Source organism: Pyrus communis, chromosome 12 (assembly GCF_041283825.1).
Source record: "Pyrus communis isolate YQ-2024b chromosome 12, ASM4128382v1, whole genome shotgun sequence".
Classification (NCBI taxonomy): Eukaryota; Viridiplantae; Streptophyta; class Magnoliopsida; order Rosales; family Rosaceae; genus Pyrus; species Pyrus communis.
Window position 1 is genome coordinate 10,577,911 of NC_142576.1, and position 17,733 is coordinate 10,595,643.

Consider the following 17,733-nt stretch of genomic DNA (forward strand, 5'->3'; position numbering starts at 1 on the left):
CTTTTTGTTTAAGTTTTCTGTGTTTTCGCTTTTGCTAAACTATCTAAATTTCGTTGTCCAACTCCGTACTACATCGAACACAATACCTCATACGTAGAGGTATATGTTGTTAAACACTTTATCATGTGATTGATACAATCCTAAACAATTGTTTACCCATTTGCTCAATTCATTGATACAAGCGATACTATGAGAGGAGAGTCGAACACAATACCTCGAATGCGGAGGTAAATATTGTTAATCATCACTTGAGTTTCAGGCCGCTTATGATAAGACATGACAAGTTAAAACAAAGCATATGTGCAGAACAATAAAGGTATAAATTAGTTAATATATGGGAAGGTTCACAAAAGCCTTAGTTACTTACAAGTTATAAAAGGGGCAGGAAATTTCCACAGACAGAGAATATTGAAGCTTCACATAGTGAGGTCAATTCCAATAATTTACAAGGGAAAAACAAAAACAAAAGATGAAAAAAAAAAATCCCCATATTACAAATTTAGAGTTCTAAAAATTAGCTTCTTCAACTTCCAAAATTCCAACAAGCTTTAGTGCACTAGTGCTTGAATGCTGCCAAGCAAGTATCACCTTGAGATGTCGCATTCTTGTGTGTAGCCAAGCTGCTCCATCTCCCAATTCAACTTTGAAGCAACTCTTTCATGACATGGGACATAATCCTGTACCACCATAAGTAACTAAACATCAAACAAATTTTCAACTTAGGGAAAAGCGCCGGTCCCCTTGCATCAGAGTTCAAATCGCTTTCTCTCCCTTAGATTAGAGTACTATACAATGTTTGAAATTACCTCCAGCTTCTTCACCAGCTCCTTGGCTGTTGGTGCTGATATAATTATGTGGCGTGCGCTCGGGCTAACAAATCCCTCTTCCACGGCCTTATCGATGAACGATAGTAAGGAATTGTAGTATCCATCAACATTCAGCAATCCCACCTGCACAGACAGGAACAAAGGTGGATTAAGCCTAAAAGTTCATGTGTTTTTACCCTCAACTGGTAATAAAAATGCCGAAAAAAAGAAAAAGAAATTACCGGCTTGTCATGAATTCCAAGCTGAGCCCAGGTTATAACTTCAAGCAACTCTTCCAGAGTTCCATAACCACCTGCAATGAAAAATTAAATAAGTATTTGCAGTACAGAGTTTACAGTCCAAGCTTGATACTTCATGTCTTATATTGTAGTTATTAAGTTATGACGTAGGTAACGAAGTGATAGACACAATAAAATATACAACTGGTATAGCTACGATTCTCGCTACATCAGAAAGGCAAAACAAGATAACTAGTAGTAGAATAAGGACAATGACTATGTTGTTAATATAATTTCTTGGGGTGGAAGGTAAAAAGAGATTGAAAATACTGACGGATCCATCTGAACTTTCAACCTTGGTGAAATGTACTTTGACTATGGAATATGAATAGTTACACATTTACTATCAAATCCTTATGATGGTCAAGGCCAACCCAAGCAGGGCAATAATGGGTCTTCATACAAACAAAAATCCTTGGAGTTTTTGTATATATTTTTGAAAAAAAAAAAAGAAGGATATCTTAAACTAAAAGTTTTTAGAGAGGAAAAGTGAAAAAAATAAAAAAGTTTTGGGATGTTGAACTTAATGAGTGAAAGTGGTAAGCATCATATTCCCTGTCAGGTGCAGGTGCTGGTTGACAGAGCCAATTGGTGAAACAATTGGTGCAGTCAATATTTACAGCTATAGACTATATTTGGCAAAACAGGATATTAAACCACACAAGCAAAAGCACAATTCCTCAGAAAACCTCTAATATTCATTGTAAGATGTTGATGTGTCATGCACTGGGGACTCTCTGAAGGGTTGCTTTCTGGGTAATCATGGTGTTTCTTGAGTGTTGTGTCACAAGTTTGAGGAATTTGTCGTAGTTTACAAATTCACACAATCACAATCACAACATTATCCAATATGAGTGCATTCATACCTTCAAAAAAGACTGTTTCAACAGCAAATTATCAAGACTTTTTTAATTTTTTTGTTGCCCAAATCTTTATGCTACTGTGTTTTGTCGTGCACTCAGGTGAGGATGAATCAAGAACTTCCATTTATTTCCAATTTAGTTTATTGGGGGTGATATTTAAGTTTGAATACAAGTTTTTCTACGATAGTGATATTTTGTTATATGTGCACATCCAACTATAATGTTATTATTCTATATTGTAAAAGAGAAGAATAAACATGGTACGTCTAAAGATTAAAGAGTAATTATATATGGTATACATTGTTGTGTTTTAGAATTTTCATCTCAATACTACTCACAAGAATCAAAAAGCGGACTTGCATGCTAAAATTGGTAAAATTAAAGCCATGGAAGTACCATATTTTTTTATTTGTTTAAAAATTCTGGTGTATGAGAGAGAGAGAGAGAGAGAGAGAGAGAGAGAGTGAGAGAGGTTGAGGACTTATACTAGGAGAACTAACCGGGTAAGGCAATAAAAGCATCTGAGTGCTTAGCCATCTCTGCCTTTCTTTGATGCATGCCTGCAACTGCCTTCACTTCCCCCACAGTCTCACCAGTTAACTGCAAAATGGCATCAATGCACAAAACAAATTTTAGAGAGAAAGAAGAGAGAGAGAGATTTGGAGGTTTGTGTAGCAAAGCAATGATGAGAGTTACAAAATTTTGAACCCCAGACAGTATTTTTGAGATGGAAAAATAAATAAAGTTCGATATATAGAAAATGCCAAGACAGAAGAGCACAAGAAGAGCAATTACTTTATAGCACAAGTGAGCATGACATCCGGAGTATATGATGCTTCATGCGATATGACCATTAGATCTTGATAATTATATCTTTGACCAATGATCTAACGGTCCGGAGTATAAGACATCTCAAGTGTATTGGAACTCAAAAGAATCAGCAAGCTGTGGGATATTATTATTAGGGTTAGTGGCGTAGTGCCAACTACTCAAGTGTGTCATGGATAATCCATTGAAGAAGAAACAGAATTCTAGGGAACCAAACAGATAATAACAACCCAAAAGCAAAAAACAAAACGTGAAAGGGAGCAAAACAAAATAAACCAGAAAACAGTAGCTAAAAATGCTTACATCATTCCCACACAGAAGAAAAAGAGAAAGCAAGTGATTAAAAAGAAAGAACTAAGCCTTAATCTAAATCCAAATAAAACTATGGTATAATATATATATATATATTGTATTCTTTGCAACCAGAAAAGTTGAAGGACTTTTATGTGGGCGGAGGAGACATACCTCTCGAGGCATGAGCGTCTTGGGAATAACTCTGCAGGGGGAGACAATAACATGACAAAATCAGTATGTAATGCAGGACTAAACCAACCATAATTCTTTCTTAATCTCTTTGTTTAGTCTTTAATTATCATCTGAGCTTTGACATAATAAAAGTACCCAATGACATGGCGACCACCATCATGAACTGCTTGTGAGACCAAACCCATCAGTCCTATGCTTCCCCCTCCATACACCAGATCAATGTTCCTTGAAACCTTCAACAAAAATGTTCAAGTTATGAGTTTAGAGAGAGAGAGGGAGAAATATTTACATTGCCATACATTCTGCTAAAGTTTCTGTAAAAATCTCATGACCCAAATGATAAACAAGTTATAATCATAATGTGGTTGTCCCAAAAAAACAGAACAAGTTAACATGAAAAATATAAAAAGCATAACGATGATCAAGTTTTAGCAACTCCAACTAATTCCTAGCAAAACCCATCTCACACAAACAAGAAACAAGAACAAAAACATCCTAAAAAATCACATTCAAATCCAAAAGACAACAAGAATTTAAAATTTTTCCATGAACCCAACTGTCAAAAAACCACCAGAAAACTATATTTGAACCCAAATGTGTTCTCACTCTGTACCCAAGTCGAATCCCCCTCCCCTGTAGCTTAGATGGATATCCTATTGTTTGTCAAAAGAAGAAAAGAAGAAGAAGCCATTGTTTTATACCAGTTCCTTGCCAAGTTCAATGGCAGCATCGTGATAGCTGCTCTTCTTCCCTTGGCTGCTCCCACAAAACACACAAATCCTCCTAAACCTGGATTGCTGCTTCATTTCACTCTCAATCTCCATTCTTTCTCTCTCAAACCACTCAACTTTTTGTGTTACTTTTCAGAATCAAATGGATAATTTAAGACACAACTTTTTTCTGCTAGTTCCTCTGTCTCTGTTTTACTTCTGACCTCTTTGTGTTACAGAACTTCCCAACTTCGTGTTGGTGGTGCCGTTTCTCGACTTGCGTATTTATAAGCAGCCCCCGCACATGAGTGCCTCTTTAGCACGCTTGAAGTTCACACGCTTTGCAAACACACACACTCACACAAGTGCACAACTACAAAGCATTGTCACGCGTGGACCACTCTGTTTTTATTTGTGTTTTTCTTGATCTTCTTTCATTTGGAGACCAAAATTTTAAAATATATATGCAAACCAAATGATGTATCATCAATATGAAATAAGTGCGTTATTCAACGCTTAAGTAATAATACAATCATCAACCACCACATCATTTGGTTTACAAATTTAATTTAAAAAATTTGATTTCTTAACATTATCCTTTTTAAGTATCTCCCTCCCCTTTGTTGGTTTCGTACCATTGTGATCAGAAATAAATTAGGGCGTAAATTAAGTTATCCCAGTTTTATATTTATGAAATAATATTATTATTCTTCCGGAATTAATGCTTGAAAGTAAAATAGAACAAGGGAAGTAGTTACCTCGTTTTTTATGTTATAATAAAGTTCGACTGTTACATTTCTCTATTTTTTTATGTTATAATAAAAATGCAGCTATGCCACAATCGGAGAATAGTCAATAGTTAATACAATGCCCCTTGTAAAGCAAAATAGATTTTGAGTTTGAATCTAAAACTCTTGCTTGACAGTGATGTTGAACTAAGTTCGAATGTTTCGAGATCAATGACTATAATGCTCGGATCACTAACCTGCGAAACTAATTAGACAAGAACGATTATCCCTAAACTCATTATCAAGGGAAATTAATTCTTAAGGCCAATATCACTAATTACGTTGGACAAATTCTTTTTATTTCTCTTTCAATAGACCTTGAAAATAGTAGTTTATCCATTCAAGTCCAATCATCTGTACCTAATTAGGGCTAAATCTCAATAATGTATTTGAGAGAGTATTTTAGTTTTCTATTAAAACTTTTCCTTGCAAGTATTTATTGACGTAACTAGTGGAATTTTGGCCAAATACATGTTCTAATTTTCAAAGAATCATATGAAAATGGTTCAACATTTGACATGAATACCTTTACACTAAACTATTATTAACACAAACAAATAGATTAAAACATCCATAGATAGTAAGCCAATAATGTTTCATACTCTAAATTAGGCAAAAAAATGCAAAGATATATTAAAACATTAAACACAATCTAAGTTAAAAGCCATCCACTAGTGTTCATTTAATTAACAACAATCTACCGAGCCCATTCTATTTATTTATCTCAGGAAAATCAACTTTAAGAACACAGACAAACATCCATTTTTTTTAACATAGGAAAAAGCCAAAAATGGACAATCCCATAGGGGTGTGTATATTTATTTAAACCAATCAAGATGGGCACCACTGACTAATTTAATTGTATTTTTTTTTATGACATTTTAACATTTACATATATTTATGTGAGAAAACAAGAAAAGTATGGGTAAGTTCAGAAGGCAGTGGTGGTGGTGGATAAATATATGGAGCATTGTGCATATATGATTGAATAAACAACATTAGTGGGTTATGACCTATCAGCTTGTGCCCCCATCGACACTCCTCTCGACACACTTGGTGTACGGATAGGAAACACTTCCAATTTCTTTCACGCGCTCCTTCCCCTTCCCCGTATCCACCACCCTCCACCACCACCTTCACCTCCTCTTCACTTCCCTTCTCCAAGCATGCTCTCCCCAATACACATCCATACTACACTTATATCACTAATTGCACTCCCATCTTCTCCGCCTATCAAACATGACCTTCTCCATAAACCATGAGTTCTCTTACGACAGTGTAACATAATAAATGCTTATGTAACATGAAAAATTGTGAATCTAAATCATTAGTCATAGTTATGTTTATAGAAGTGTTTGATATTAATTCACAATGAGACGACATAAATATTTATATGAAAATGTTATTCTACCATAGGAGTAATACTATGTAATAAAGAAATGTTGTCTTACTGACTATGTAAAAGTATAAGATACTTATGTTGTTAGACCAAACCTAATTCATAAAATTTGGGTAATAAGTATTCATCTAATTTTGGCAATAGAATATTACTGATTGGTAATAGGTAAAAAATGTTATTTTTTTTATTATACTAATATATTGTCAAACTATGAATGTAAATTATTGATTACATTGATTTTTATTAAAATGTGACATTGATATTTACAGCCGAACAAGATAAGCATTACTATTAGGGGTGGATCAAGGTGGGTTAGTTGAGCCTATGGATGTCAGAGAGCTGGTTGGGGAGAGCCTCGGTTGACCCATGATCGTCTGGGCATCGGGCATTTAGTGCACACAATGTGTTCGATGAAATGGCCAACCAAAAATTTCTCAAATCTATCAAACGAAACGTCTCAAAAAGATCTGAAGGCCTTGAAATGAGAGAGGATGCCTATCAAATATCTTCTCAAAATATTCGTCGATATCAAACTATCTGTCAATATATCTGTAAATTGAGGAATCGATATTTTTGTGAAGATTGATATTTAAAACCTTCGTTCACCCAACTCTCATCTCCTCTCTCTCTCCATCTTTAACCAAGGCGAAGGCATTGTTCAAATCGGTTCCCCTCTACATGTTATTTCTAAGGTTCAAATCGTTTAACTTTTCATTGATATTTCTGTTTAAATTGTTTTAAATTATGTTTAAATCTTGACCTCATGAGATAAAAAATTCTGAATCCACCAATGATTACTATATTGCATGTGTTTGGAATGAGATCATTTTCCTCTATATAATATTACCCATATGCTAATTGGTTCTTTCTATTTTGTGGAGTGCTTGGAGTTTTTGCTGCATAAAACTATTATTATCCTAAGCTTATATTTTAAGTTTTGCTCATTGCCAGGATTGCAGGAACTGAACCCATGCCCTTAAAATAATGTGTAGTACCGTTTTCATTTTAATATGCCCTAATCCCCAAAATTGGCCTTTCTGGCTGCTTCTGTTTACTTAGTTTCCTATGTTTTATGTTTGGAGATTATAAACTTATAATTACTATTCTTGGTAGGGGATTGAGCTTATACTAATATACTATTTATAAGCCTTGTGCATGCTTGCATGCGCGTTTAAGGCATGTTTTTATGTGTTTGTTAGTAAAAAAATTTGACTAGAATATCACACACCCACATACAAACTTAGGACTAATTATGGCATTTTATTAACACTATATATATCACAGTGTTCTACAAGTGTCAATTAGATCCCATCGCCATTAGTTGAAGGAATATTCTTAAGGAGACATCTTGGCTAACCGTACCCAACAAACAAAATTTATTTTAGTGGAAAAAACAGTGGATTTTATTGTATATTACGGAATACAATTTTCAAAGAGGGCAGTCTAGAGGCTCTTTAAACAAACAACAAACACAGCTTAATTTGGTTATGCTGTAAGTATTTATTCCGTATCATCTTATTTAAGGAAATGAAACTTTACTAATAGAAAAACAGCTTGCGCGCGCATAAGAGGCACTTGTGTGACGAACAAACATATTCGTCGCGCAAAAATGGCAGGAAAGGGAAAAAAAAAATTTATGCGACTAAATTATTTGTGGCGCAAGAATACTTCGCACGAAGAATACTTATTGTGGTCGCGCAAGAAAATGCGGGAAAAAAATTGCCGCCAAATGTTTGTGCGACGAAAATTTCCACATATTCATCGCGCAAAGTTTCACTGAAACTGTCAGATGCCTTCAACCGCTCCCATTTAGTGCGCATTTATGACGCATTTTGTGCGATGAATAAACGAATTTGTGTGATGAAGTGGTTCGTCGCGCAAAGTTTTCCGAATGCTATATAAACACAATTTCAGAACCCTAATTTTCAAAGATTTTCAAAGGTAATGGCCGATTTGGGAGAAGGCTCTCGCGAAAGTAAAGTTGTATTGTGAGTAGAGAGGTACCGACGTAAACAAGTGCCCTACTTTGAAGACAAAAGTAGGGGTGATGCGTACGCCAAACTTAGGTTTGATATTGGGGGTTTGGTGCGGAGGGAATGTTCTGTCAAGTTTGAGTCTTGGAAAAAGGTGCTTGAGGAGTTGAAGAAGTCTATGCTGGGGAAGTTATCGGTAAGTTTGTATTAAATAATGTATAATTATTTTTGTTAAAAAGTAGTATTTTTAAAATTACTAATTTATTGTTATTGGCATTAATGTAGGTTCATTGGGATGTTGATGAAACCAATGAGAAGCAGTGAAAGTATTTGGATGACCTTTTCAAGAAGCATTTCCGGTAGTGGAAGTTTGATGTGTTGCTGCCTCGGAGGAGGAGGATTGAAGTTGAATTGTATTTTTTTCTTTTTTATGAAATAAGATTTTTAGGACCTTATATCTGATTTTAATTAATAAATTTATGTTATATGGATGACTATTAATATTTAAATTAATTATAATATGTATTTGGGAAAATAAATTAGCTTTGTTAATGAATTTGGTAATGTTTAATTAGGTTTGAGTTTTTTATTTAGATAAAATAAAAATTTACATTAGATAAAAAGAAAATGGAAGTAAATTAAAAAAAAATTAAAAAATATGCATTTTGCACGACCAAAATAGTATTCGTCACTCACCTTGTTTACATTAATAAATTATAAAGTAAACGAAAAAAAAATGTAGCCTTGCACGACAAATTATATATTAACTTTATAATATTTGTCGCGCAAAATCATTCATCCTAAAGTTAACTTTATAATTTGGATTCAGCTATAGAGGCAAAACTGCAATAAAACTGCAATGTAGATATGTAAATTTCGTTGCATGCAAATGATGCATCACAAAGCTCCATATAGTATATGACTCATCACAAATGGACATGTCATTAATGACATGTGACATGTGGCACAAATCAAGCAAAGGAAGCTCAAAAGCATTCCTAAAATGCGGCAAAGGGGAAGAAATCTCCTTAAAATCGGCAAGGGGCCCAAATTGCTCACAAAACTAGAAAGAAAGCTAAAACATCTTCACAAAACAAGCAAGAATTGAAGATTGCTCACGAAATAGGCAACAAGCCCTATAGACTTCGGCCAAGCAAGGGAAAGTCGCTGAAATTAAAACACAAAACATACCTAAATTCTCCCATGGAGGTCAAATCCATCCAAAGGCATGGCTTTAGAAGTCTATAAATACAAGGTCCCAGGACAAGCATAAAGGTCGAAAATTTCTACAATCAAGGTCGACAATTTCTATATTGAAGGGTTGAAATTCTCTCAAAAGGAGAATCTCTGCCAAATCTTTGAAGACTAATATGCTGCCAAAACTCTCTTTGAAGAACGTACAACCAAAACCGAAGCTTTCTTTCCACCAAAGGCGAAGCATTCCCTTGTAGAATCACCAAGCCCTTGTGCCAACTCCCTTAAGACTTTGTTGCAAGCTCAAAACTTGTAACGACATTCGATTCAAGATTAAGTCACTGAGATCCTTGAATCAACAAAATACCACATCAACATCACCCTTGCCACAAGTCACACAAGCCTTGAGGTGAAGACTATCCACGCATTGTTTCAAGCTCAAAACTTGAAGCAATCATTCAATCGTTCGTTTAAGATCAAGTTATCGCAACCCCTGGATCAACAATCCACCATCTACATCAAATTTGAAGACTAAATTAGAGGAAAGTTGTAAACAGAGATTGTAACCCCTAATACAAATCTACTTTGTACACGTGTTCTTGTTTACTTTGTTATAGAATTTTCGTGTTTACATGCAGATTCAACCTCTGCACTTCTTCCCTTTGTTTTTCTTCAATCCGGCATCCGTCACTTCCATTTTCTCTTAATTTCATCATCTAATATGCCATCTATCTTCTTCTCTAGGTTGATCAAGCTATCTCGGTGTGTCTGGTAAGCAATTTTTTTAGGGTAAAAGTATTAATGTAAATTCATCCTAACGCCATTAAATTCGTTGTCTATAGGGATATTGTGTGTGATTAGCGATTGGTGGAGAACGATTTAGAAGGTATTTTCTTCATTTTATTTTTTAAAAATATATAATTATTTAAATTATGTTGTTATGTTTATATTATGTTGTGAAATTATATTTATATTATGTTGTTAAATTTGTACATGACATAAAAATATGTGTTGTGATACAGAGTTAATTGTAATAAATTTCGTACTTGATTTTTTTTTTTTTTTTTTTTTTTAATTTTATAGTAAAACTTAGTTTCCCATTCAAGGATTAGTTGGATTTCATGCAAGGATGCAAAAGCATGACTGCGATCCAATTGATTCTTGAATTGTCCCATTATTTAACAGTTTGGGAATGCATAGTTATGGCGTGTAGTTTATGGTTGAAGGATTAGGTTTCAGTTGTGGGAATTTCGGTGTCATCTACGTACGTTCTTCGGGTGGCACATAGGTATTTCATATCTACATTATCCATCTGAAGAACTGTATCGAGATGTTATCGAAATTCCTCCACGTCGAAATCTAATATGATGTAGCCGTAAATTACGTGACATAACGTTGCATTCCCGAATAGGCTAGGGTCTTTACCGGAGGCATAAGGTGACAATATCATTTATACGAAGTTGTTGTGATTGTTGTACTTTTATTGTGGTTACAGGAATTATGGACATAATGTGGATACAAAACCCAAATAAATGCGCGGACGAATACTTGGATGGAATCGAGGATTTTATTGAATTTGCACGTACACATAACTCAGGTGTAACTGGAATCCAGTGTCCATGTAAGAGGTGTAACAACACGTTAAGGGACACAATTGAAAATGTTCGATTTCATTTAGTAAGGAATGGAATGGTAGAGACCTATAATACTTGGAACCATCATAGGGAACAATTAGACAATGCTTCATTTTCAAACGCCATAAGAGCGGGCAATGTTAAACCTATTGTGGATCCTAATGAACAATCATGGATATTATAAATGATGCTTTTCCATTTGCATCGACAAACACCAATCAAGAATGGGAAGATGAAATGGCTACAACAATGGACAATGCAAAGTTTGAACAATATAAAAAACTATTAAAAAATGCCAACCAAGAGTTATACCCGGGGTGCGAGAGCTTTTCGGTTCTTACGGCCATTGTAGAACTAATGCATGGAAAAATAAAGTATTGTATGTCTAACTGGTGTTTTGATTACTTTTTGGGGATTTTCAAGAGAATGCTTCCTAAAGACAATTGTTTGCCGAAAGACCATAGACATGCGCAAAAGGTGTTGAATGGTCTCGGATCAGGTTATGAAAAAATTCACGCTTGGAAAAATAATTGTATTTTATTCTAAAAAAAGAATAAAGCATTGGATAAATGCCCTGTATGCAATGAGTCGAGGTTCAAAATGACATCTGAGAATAAAATGACTAGGATCCCACAAAAAGTCATGCATTATCTGCCTTTGAAACCTAGGTTGCAGCGATTGTATACGTCGATGCATAATGCCACCGACATGAGATGGCATAAAGAAAAACGGGTAGACAACGATGTGATGAGGCATCTTACAGATAGGGAGGCATGGAAAAAATTCGATCGAACATTCCCCGAGTTTGCTGCTGATCCCCGGAATATTAGATTGGGACTTGCCACTGACGGATTTAATCCGTTCGGGGTTCTAAACCTACACCACAACACTTGGCCAATTTTCGTATTTCCATATAATTTGCCACCTTAAAAATGTATGAAAAAAGAATACATGATGATGACTCTTTTGATAATTGAGGATCCTAGTAGGTCAATCGATGTTTACTTAAGGTCGTTGGTTGATGAGTTAAAGGATTTATGGACAAATGGTGTGCACACGTACTATAAGTTTACTGGTAAGATGTTCACTTTACAGGCAGCAGTTATGTGGATTGTGAACGATTTTCCCACATATGCAATGGTTTCTGGGTGGAGCACTAGGGGTTATGTGGCATGCCTAACATGCAAGGATGATGTAACATCTGGTTGGCACGTTGAAAAACTTTGTTACCTTGGTCATCGGAGATAGTTACCATGGAACCATGAGTAGCGAGAAAAGGATAAAGAGTTTGACGGGAAAATAGAGTATCGCCTCAAACATAGAGAATGGTCTGGTGATCAGATTTTGGAACAGCTTAACCGTTTGGATTTTGCTCCATTTGGGAAAACAGTGAGTAAGACCAGACCTTCTACACATATGAACTGGACGCGTAAGTTTATGTTTTTTGAGCTCCTGTATTGGTCGAAACTAAAATTGAGACACAACCTCGATGTTATGCATGTTGAGAAAAGTGTATTTGACACATTGGTGGGCACCATTCTCGATATTGAGGGCAAGACAAAGGACACGATCAAAACTCGTCTTGATTTGGAAAGAATGGGCATACGGATGGGTTTATGGATGAATAGGGACAGTGATAAAGCCAGAAGGGACCTTGTGTTTTTTTTCCATGAAACCAAATGACAAAAAAAAGTTTTTAAAGTTTGTATCGTCTGTAAAGTTTCCCGATAGGTATGCTTCTAATATTACGCGTTGTGTGAATGTTGATGGGGTAAATTTGTTGGACTAAAGAGCCATGACTGCTAAGTTTGAGATGATATTCCCTCCAGCTTTCTTCATAAGTATGATCCACGTGGTGGTTCACTTGCCGGAAAAGGCATTGCTTCCTGGTCCTGTCAACTATAGGTGGTTGTATCCAATAGAACGGTATATAATCCTCATCATTTTTTTATTATCATTAACCCACACTTACTAATTTGTATCGTATCATTTTATTTTAGCAGGCTTGTCGGGGAGTTGAAAAAAAGTGTACGCAACAGGGCGAAGCCCGAATGATCGATTATAGAGGCTTTGGTTCAATATGAGTCGCTTACATTTTGTGGAATGTATTTAAAAGATGTGGAGATGACTTTCAATCGTCTTCAGCGCAATAATGATAGGGGTGTGAGAAAGGAGAAACTTTCTATTTTTTCCCAATGCGCACCATCCTTTGGAGATCCTGTACGAGGCAAGTCGTTTTCCAAAAATAACATGGAGGTAGCGCATTGGTTCGTACTAAACAATTATGCTGAGATAATGGCTTACCTAGATGCATGAAGAGATGATGAAGCGAATATCCATCACATTTGTATGGCAAGAAACACGGAGAATTGTTTCCACGGTGGTTTCTCATATATGTAAGTTATAAGTGTTTTTTATTTGACATATATATTGTAGTATTTTATTTTCTTAAACTAACAGGTGTATGTTTTTGTATAATGTTAGGTGAATAAATTGAAATCATTGAATTCCCCAATTTACAATGAAGAGTTATATAACTTGGTGTTCAACCCCATTTGCGCTGAATTGTTCTCGGGTTGCCATGTTAATGGCGTCAAGTTTTTGGGGGCTGCACGAGATGAAAAGTTGTGTACGCAAAACAGTGGTGTCCATGTCCCAGGTGGAGGTGAAAGTATGGACATCGATTTCTATGACAAACTAACAAGTGTCGTGCAATTGCTTTACAAAGACCAATGCCAAGTGATCATGTTTAAGTGTCGATGGTTTGATACAAACCCAAATAGGCAGGGAAGTGCTAAAATCGACCATGGCTTACTATCTGTGAACACTAACAGAACCTGGAACAATGACGACCCTTACATTTTGGCAAACATGGCAAAACAGATTGTGTATCTAAATGACCATAAAGCCAAGAGAGGTTGGAAAGTTGTTCAAAAGATGGATAAAGGAATGTGTATGATATACTAGAACAAGACCCTATTGACGACGACGTCGACGACGTTGACAATGTCGCTGACCAACATTTAGAGTCTTCAATCGAAAATGATGCGGAAACACTTCGAGATACAAATTTATCTAATAACCATTTAAGATACAAGGAGTGGCTTCAATCGAAGTACCGATTCAGTCAATTACAATTGACCTCAGTAATCTTTCACAATACGATGGTGCAGGCCAGAATGACGACGGTGATGTACTTATCGAGGGGGAGGATTAGGAGAACGAAAGTGATGATAGCGACGATAGTGAATGTTATTATAGTTCGGATAATGAATAACGCAATTTATTTGTGACTTACTCTATAAAACATATTAAATGATTTTTTTTGTAATTTATTTATCTTATGTTATAAATAAATTGTTTTTATTTGAATAAATATAAATATAAATAAATTAAATTTTCAGCTCATTGCGTGACGAACATGAAAATATACGTCGCGCAAATGTTATTTGCGCGCGCAAGGAGGTGAAAATTTTGACTTTCTGGGCGGGCATGAAAATAATTTTGTGAAAATTCGAATTTTTTGCGCGACGAATATCTTCTATTCATTGCGCAAGAACCTCGAGATTTAACTGAAATCGCAAACACGTTCCCTTCATCTCTTCCTTTCTGTAAACTCTCTCCCTCCAAAGCCCTCTCTCTCACTAAATCTCTAACACCCTCCCTCTCGGCATCTCACCCTCTTGCCCTCTCGCCCCCTCGCCCCCTCGTACTCTCTCTTCCTTCTGTGACAACCTTCTTTCTTCCTCCTCCAACAACCCTCTCTCTCTGAGGTAATTTTTCAATTTACTTAACTCTAGTAAAGTTAGGAATTAGGGTTCTAAAAAATTTTAGGAATTAGGGTTCTAGAAAATTTTAGGGCCTGTTTGGTATCCTATTTGAAAATTTTATTGGTTTTCAAAACATTTCTTGAAAACAATTTTCTTTAAGACTCAAAAACTTGATTGGTTTACAATTTAAAATTTTTAAATCTTATGACTTAAACTAGACAAAGAGATCTAAAAAGAGGGGGCCGTAGGAGAGGAGAAAGAAGAGAGAGGAGGAAAGAAAGTAAGAGATGATTGAAGGAATGAGAAAGAAGAGAGAGGATCGGACGAGATAGAGAGGAAGAAGAGTGAGAGAAAGAACCAAAAGAATGAAGAGAACTGATTGGAGGAGAGATGAAAAAAGTAAAAAAAAAAGAAGAGAGAAAGAAGAAAAGAGAGAGAAAGAGAGAGAGAGAGATTTGGAGTGAGAGGGGAGGAGGGAAAGAAAAGAAAGGAGTGAGTTTAAGTTTAAAAACTCTAAAAAATCACTTTTTATGTTTTTAGAAAATAGACTATATTTATGAGTTAGTCTTGAGTTCAGTTTTTGAAAATAGAGTACCAAACAGGCTATTAGGAATTTGTAATTTTTGTAATTTTAAGATTATTTCATGCTTTGATAATCACTTTATAATTAGGGTTCTAATCTGCTTTGATTTTTATTATTAATTGCTTTCTGGTTGCTCGAAATCTAATGCTTTGATAATTGCTTGTTAGTTGTTTGCAATTTTTGATAAAACCCCATGCCCTCAATTCCATGGTACTTCACAAGTAGTCATTCATATTGCACCATCTCGGTTTAGGCTCTAGGTTTTTCATGCATCCTACAACAATCGTATCCCTCTCTTCCACCATCGATTTGATGTCGCTGTAGAAAATTGTAGTAATTGTTCGGGTTTTTATAATTTGCATAAATGAACCCTTTTTTGCAATGAATTTTGTAATTTTTGTACGTGATGTTTATGAAGTTTCTCCATCCAGACCTTGGTGTTGGTAATTCAACTTTCGATTTTGACACGAACAATTTACGGTTTTTGTGCTACGGTTTTTTAGCTTTATTATTTAACGTTTGATTTTTTTTGTTGTTTGATTTGTTTCCCGGTTGCATTTGCAGAGGGACCACAACATCTTGGATAGCTTCTGTATGTCCCGTAGAATTTACATTTTTTTTTTTTTTTAATGTCGCTATATAAAGTTTGATGCACATGCCAAAATAGAGTGGAAATGAATTCAAAACTTTACTATAGATTATTTAGTTGTCTTCGTGAGATTGAATGGTCTTCTGAGGCATTTCAAATGGTAATTGTATTGGTATTTGTCAAAGGAAGAAATTAGGATTTAGGATCTTGTTGACGCTTAAAACTTGTAAATTGTGATGAGGATTTGTACCTTTTGTGTGGATTTCCTTGAATGTCAAGGGTTTGCCTTTCATGCATCTTGATGCAGAGAACTTATACTTCTGTCATTCTTGAGTCGTTTCTTGTTTTTGTTAATAAAATCTCTTAATTAAAAAAGAGGTTGCTCGCTGTACTTTGAATCCACTTTCTGAAGATGCTAATGTGGAATTACGTTCTCACAGATTGTGATACCAACTGAAATAGGCCAAAAATTGGGATATACAGACGGTGCTAAGTTTCCAAACGTTAAACAACATAATCATGCCGTATCATACTTGATTGACTCAGGCTGATAGTGGTTTTGAAACCCTCAAACTCTGTTTAGGTATAGGTTCCAAGAATAACTGCCCAAGTTGCACACAATTACCCCAGACTTTGAGGACACTAAGTAGTTTATATGTTTTTAGCTATTTTTATCCTCTTTTTGACAATTTTGTGCTATGGCTTTTTAGCTTTGTTATTTACCCTTTCATTTTTTTTATCGTTGTATATCTTGGATTGACACACCCCAACCCGGAATGTCAACTTTGACTTCGAATCGAGCTGTGCTGGCTGACACCTAGAAGGTGACGAAGTCATAAAGTGTAGTGATGTGGAAAATGTGAATAAATTTAAACCTAAAAGTGCCTAAATGCAAGAGTGCGCTGAGAGCGGGAATGAACCCAATTCACACATGATGACAGAGCATAAGTACAGTACAGTAAAATAGAGTGAGAATTATACCCATCGATGGTAATCGTCTCCACCAAGATTTCCAAATAATCCTCGTCGATACGAAAACTCTGCTACTAAAACCTGGAGGAGTGAAAAACAAGGGTGAGTGGGCCTGAAAATAAAGTTTTAATAAAAACCTTTTGAAAACGTTATAACCCCTCGCCGTAAAACCTGTATAATTTCCAGAAAATACTACTACGTAGGCATGAAAACCAATGAACAAGAGTAGCGAAAACTGAAATATTGCATGTCATAATATCTCAGCAATAATAAATGTAAGCCAGGTGTGAAACCAATATAAAATAATATGCCAGTCAGAGTCACCTAACGTGAATTGTACAACTAGACATGTAGCTCATCAATCTAGGCTAACACAGTCACCCAGTGTGACATGTACGATAGGCTAGGTATAAATATGTACTCTCAAGTGCTATGATTATGTGAAGGCTGTACAATAGTTCGTGGGTCACCTATAAGTCAGAACTGCCTATTGTGGTCTATACGACAGGTTGGCACCAGACTTGGATCCAGGGTGAACGTGCGGTGCGGGAAGTGAACAATCACGTGAAGGCTGGCCCTAAATAAATGTGTGCGTACCAATTCAATACCGGGGTGCAACCATGATGAGCTCTAAATAAATGTGTGCATACCAATGCAATACAACCCATTCAATCACAAAGTAAACTCACCTGAACTTACCTACGCATCTCGTAGGATCGTTTAGCATTTCACAATTTCATAACAATACAACATTGCAAATATAACAACATTTAATCATGGCATGATATGCATAACTCAGTTCAAAGAATTTGTGGAACTATGAAAGGAAAAAGACCCAC

General features: G+C 35.6%; 1 protein-coding gene across 1 annotated transcript; it reads right to left on the minus strand.

Moving 5' to 3' along the window:
- Positions 1-301: 301 nt before the first annotated feature.
- On the minus strand, positions 302-4,250 carry LOC137746204 (cytokinin riboside 5'-monophosphate phosphoribohydrolase LOG3). Its single transcript, XM_068486279.2, has 7 exons — positions 3,984-4,250; positions 3,418-3,515; positions 3,262-3,292; positions 2,469-2,568; positions 1,049-1,119; positions 807-950; positions 302-677 (listed from the first exon to the last, which is right to left on the minus strand). Exons 1-7 carry the CDS (start codon positions 4,104-4,106, stop codon positions 585-587), a joined length of 660 nt encoding a protein of 219 aa, XP_068342380.1. The 5' UTR covers positions 4,107-4,250; the 3' UTR covers positions 302-584.
- Positions 4,251-17,733: the final 13,483 nt, after the last annotated feature.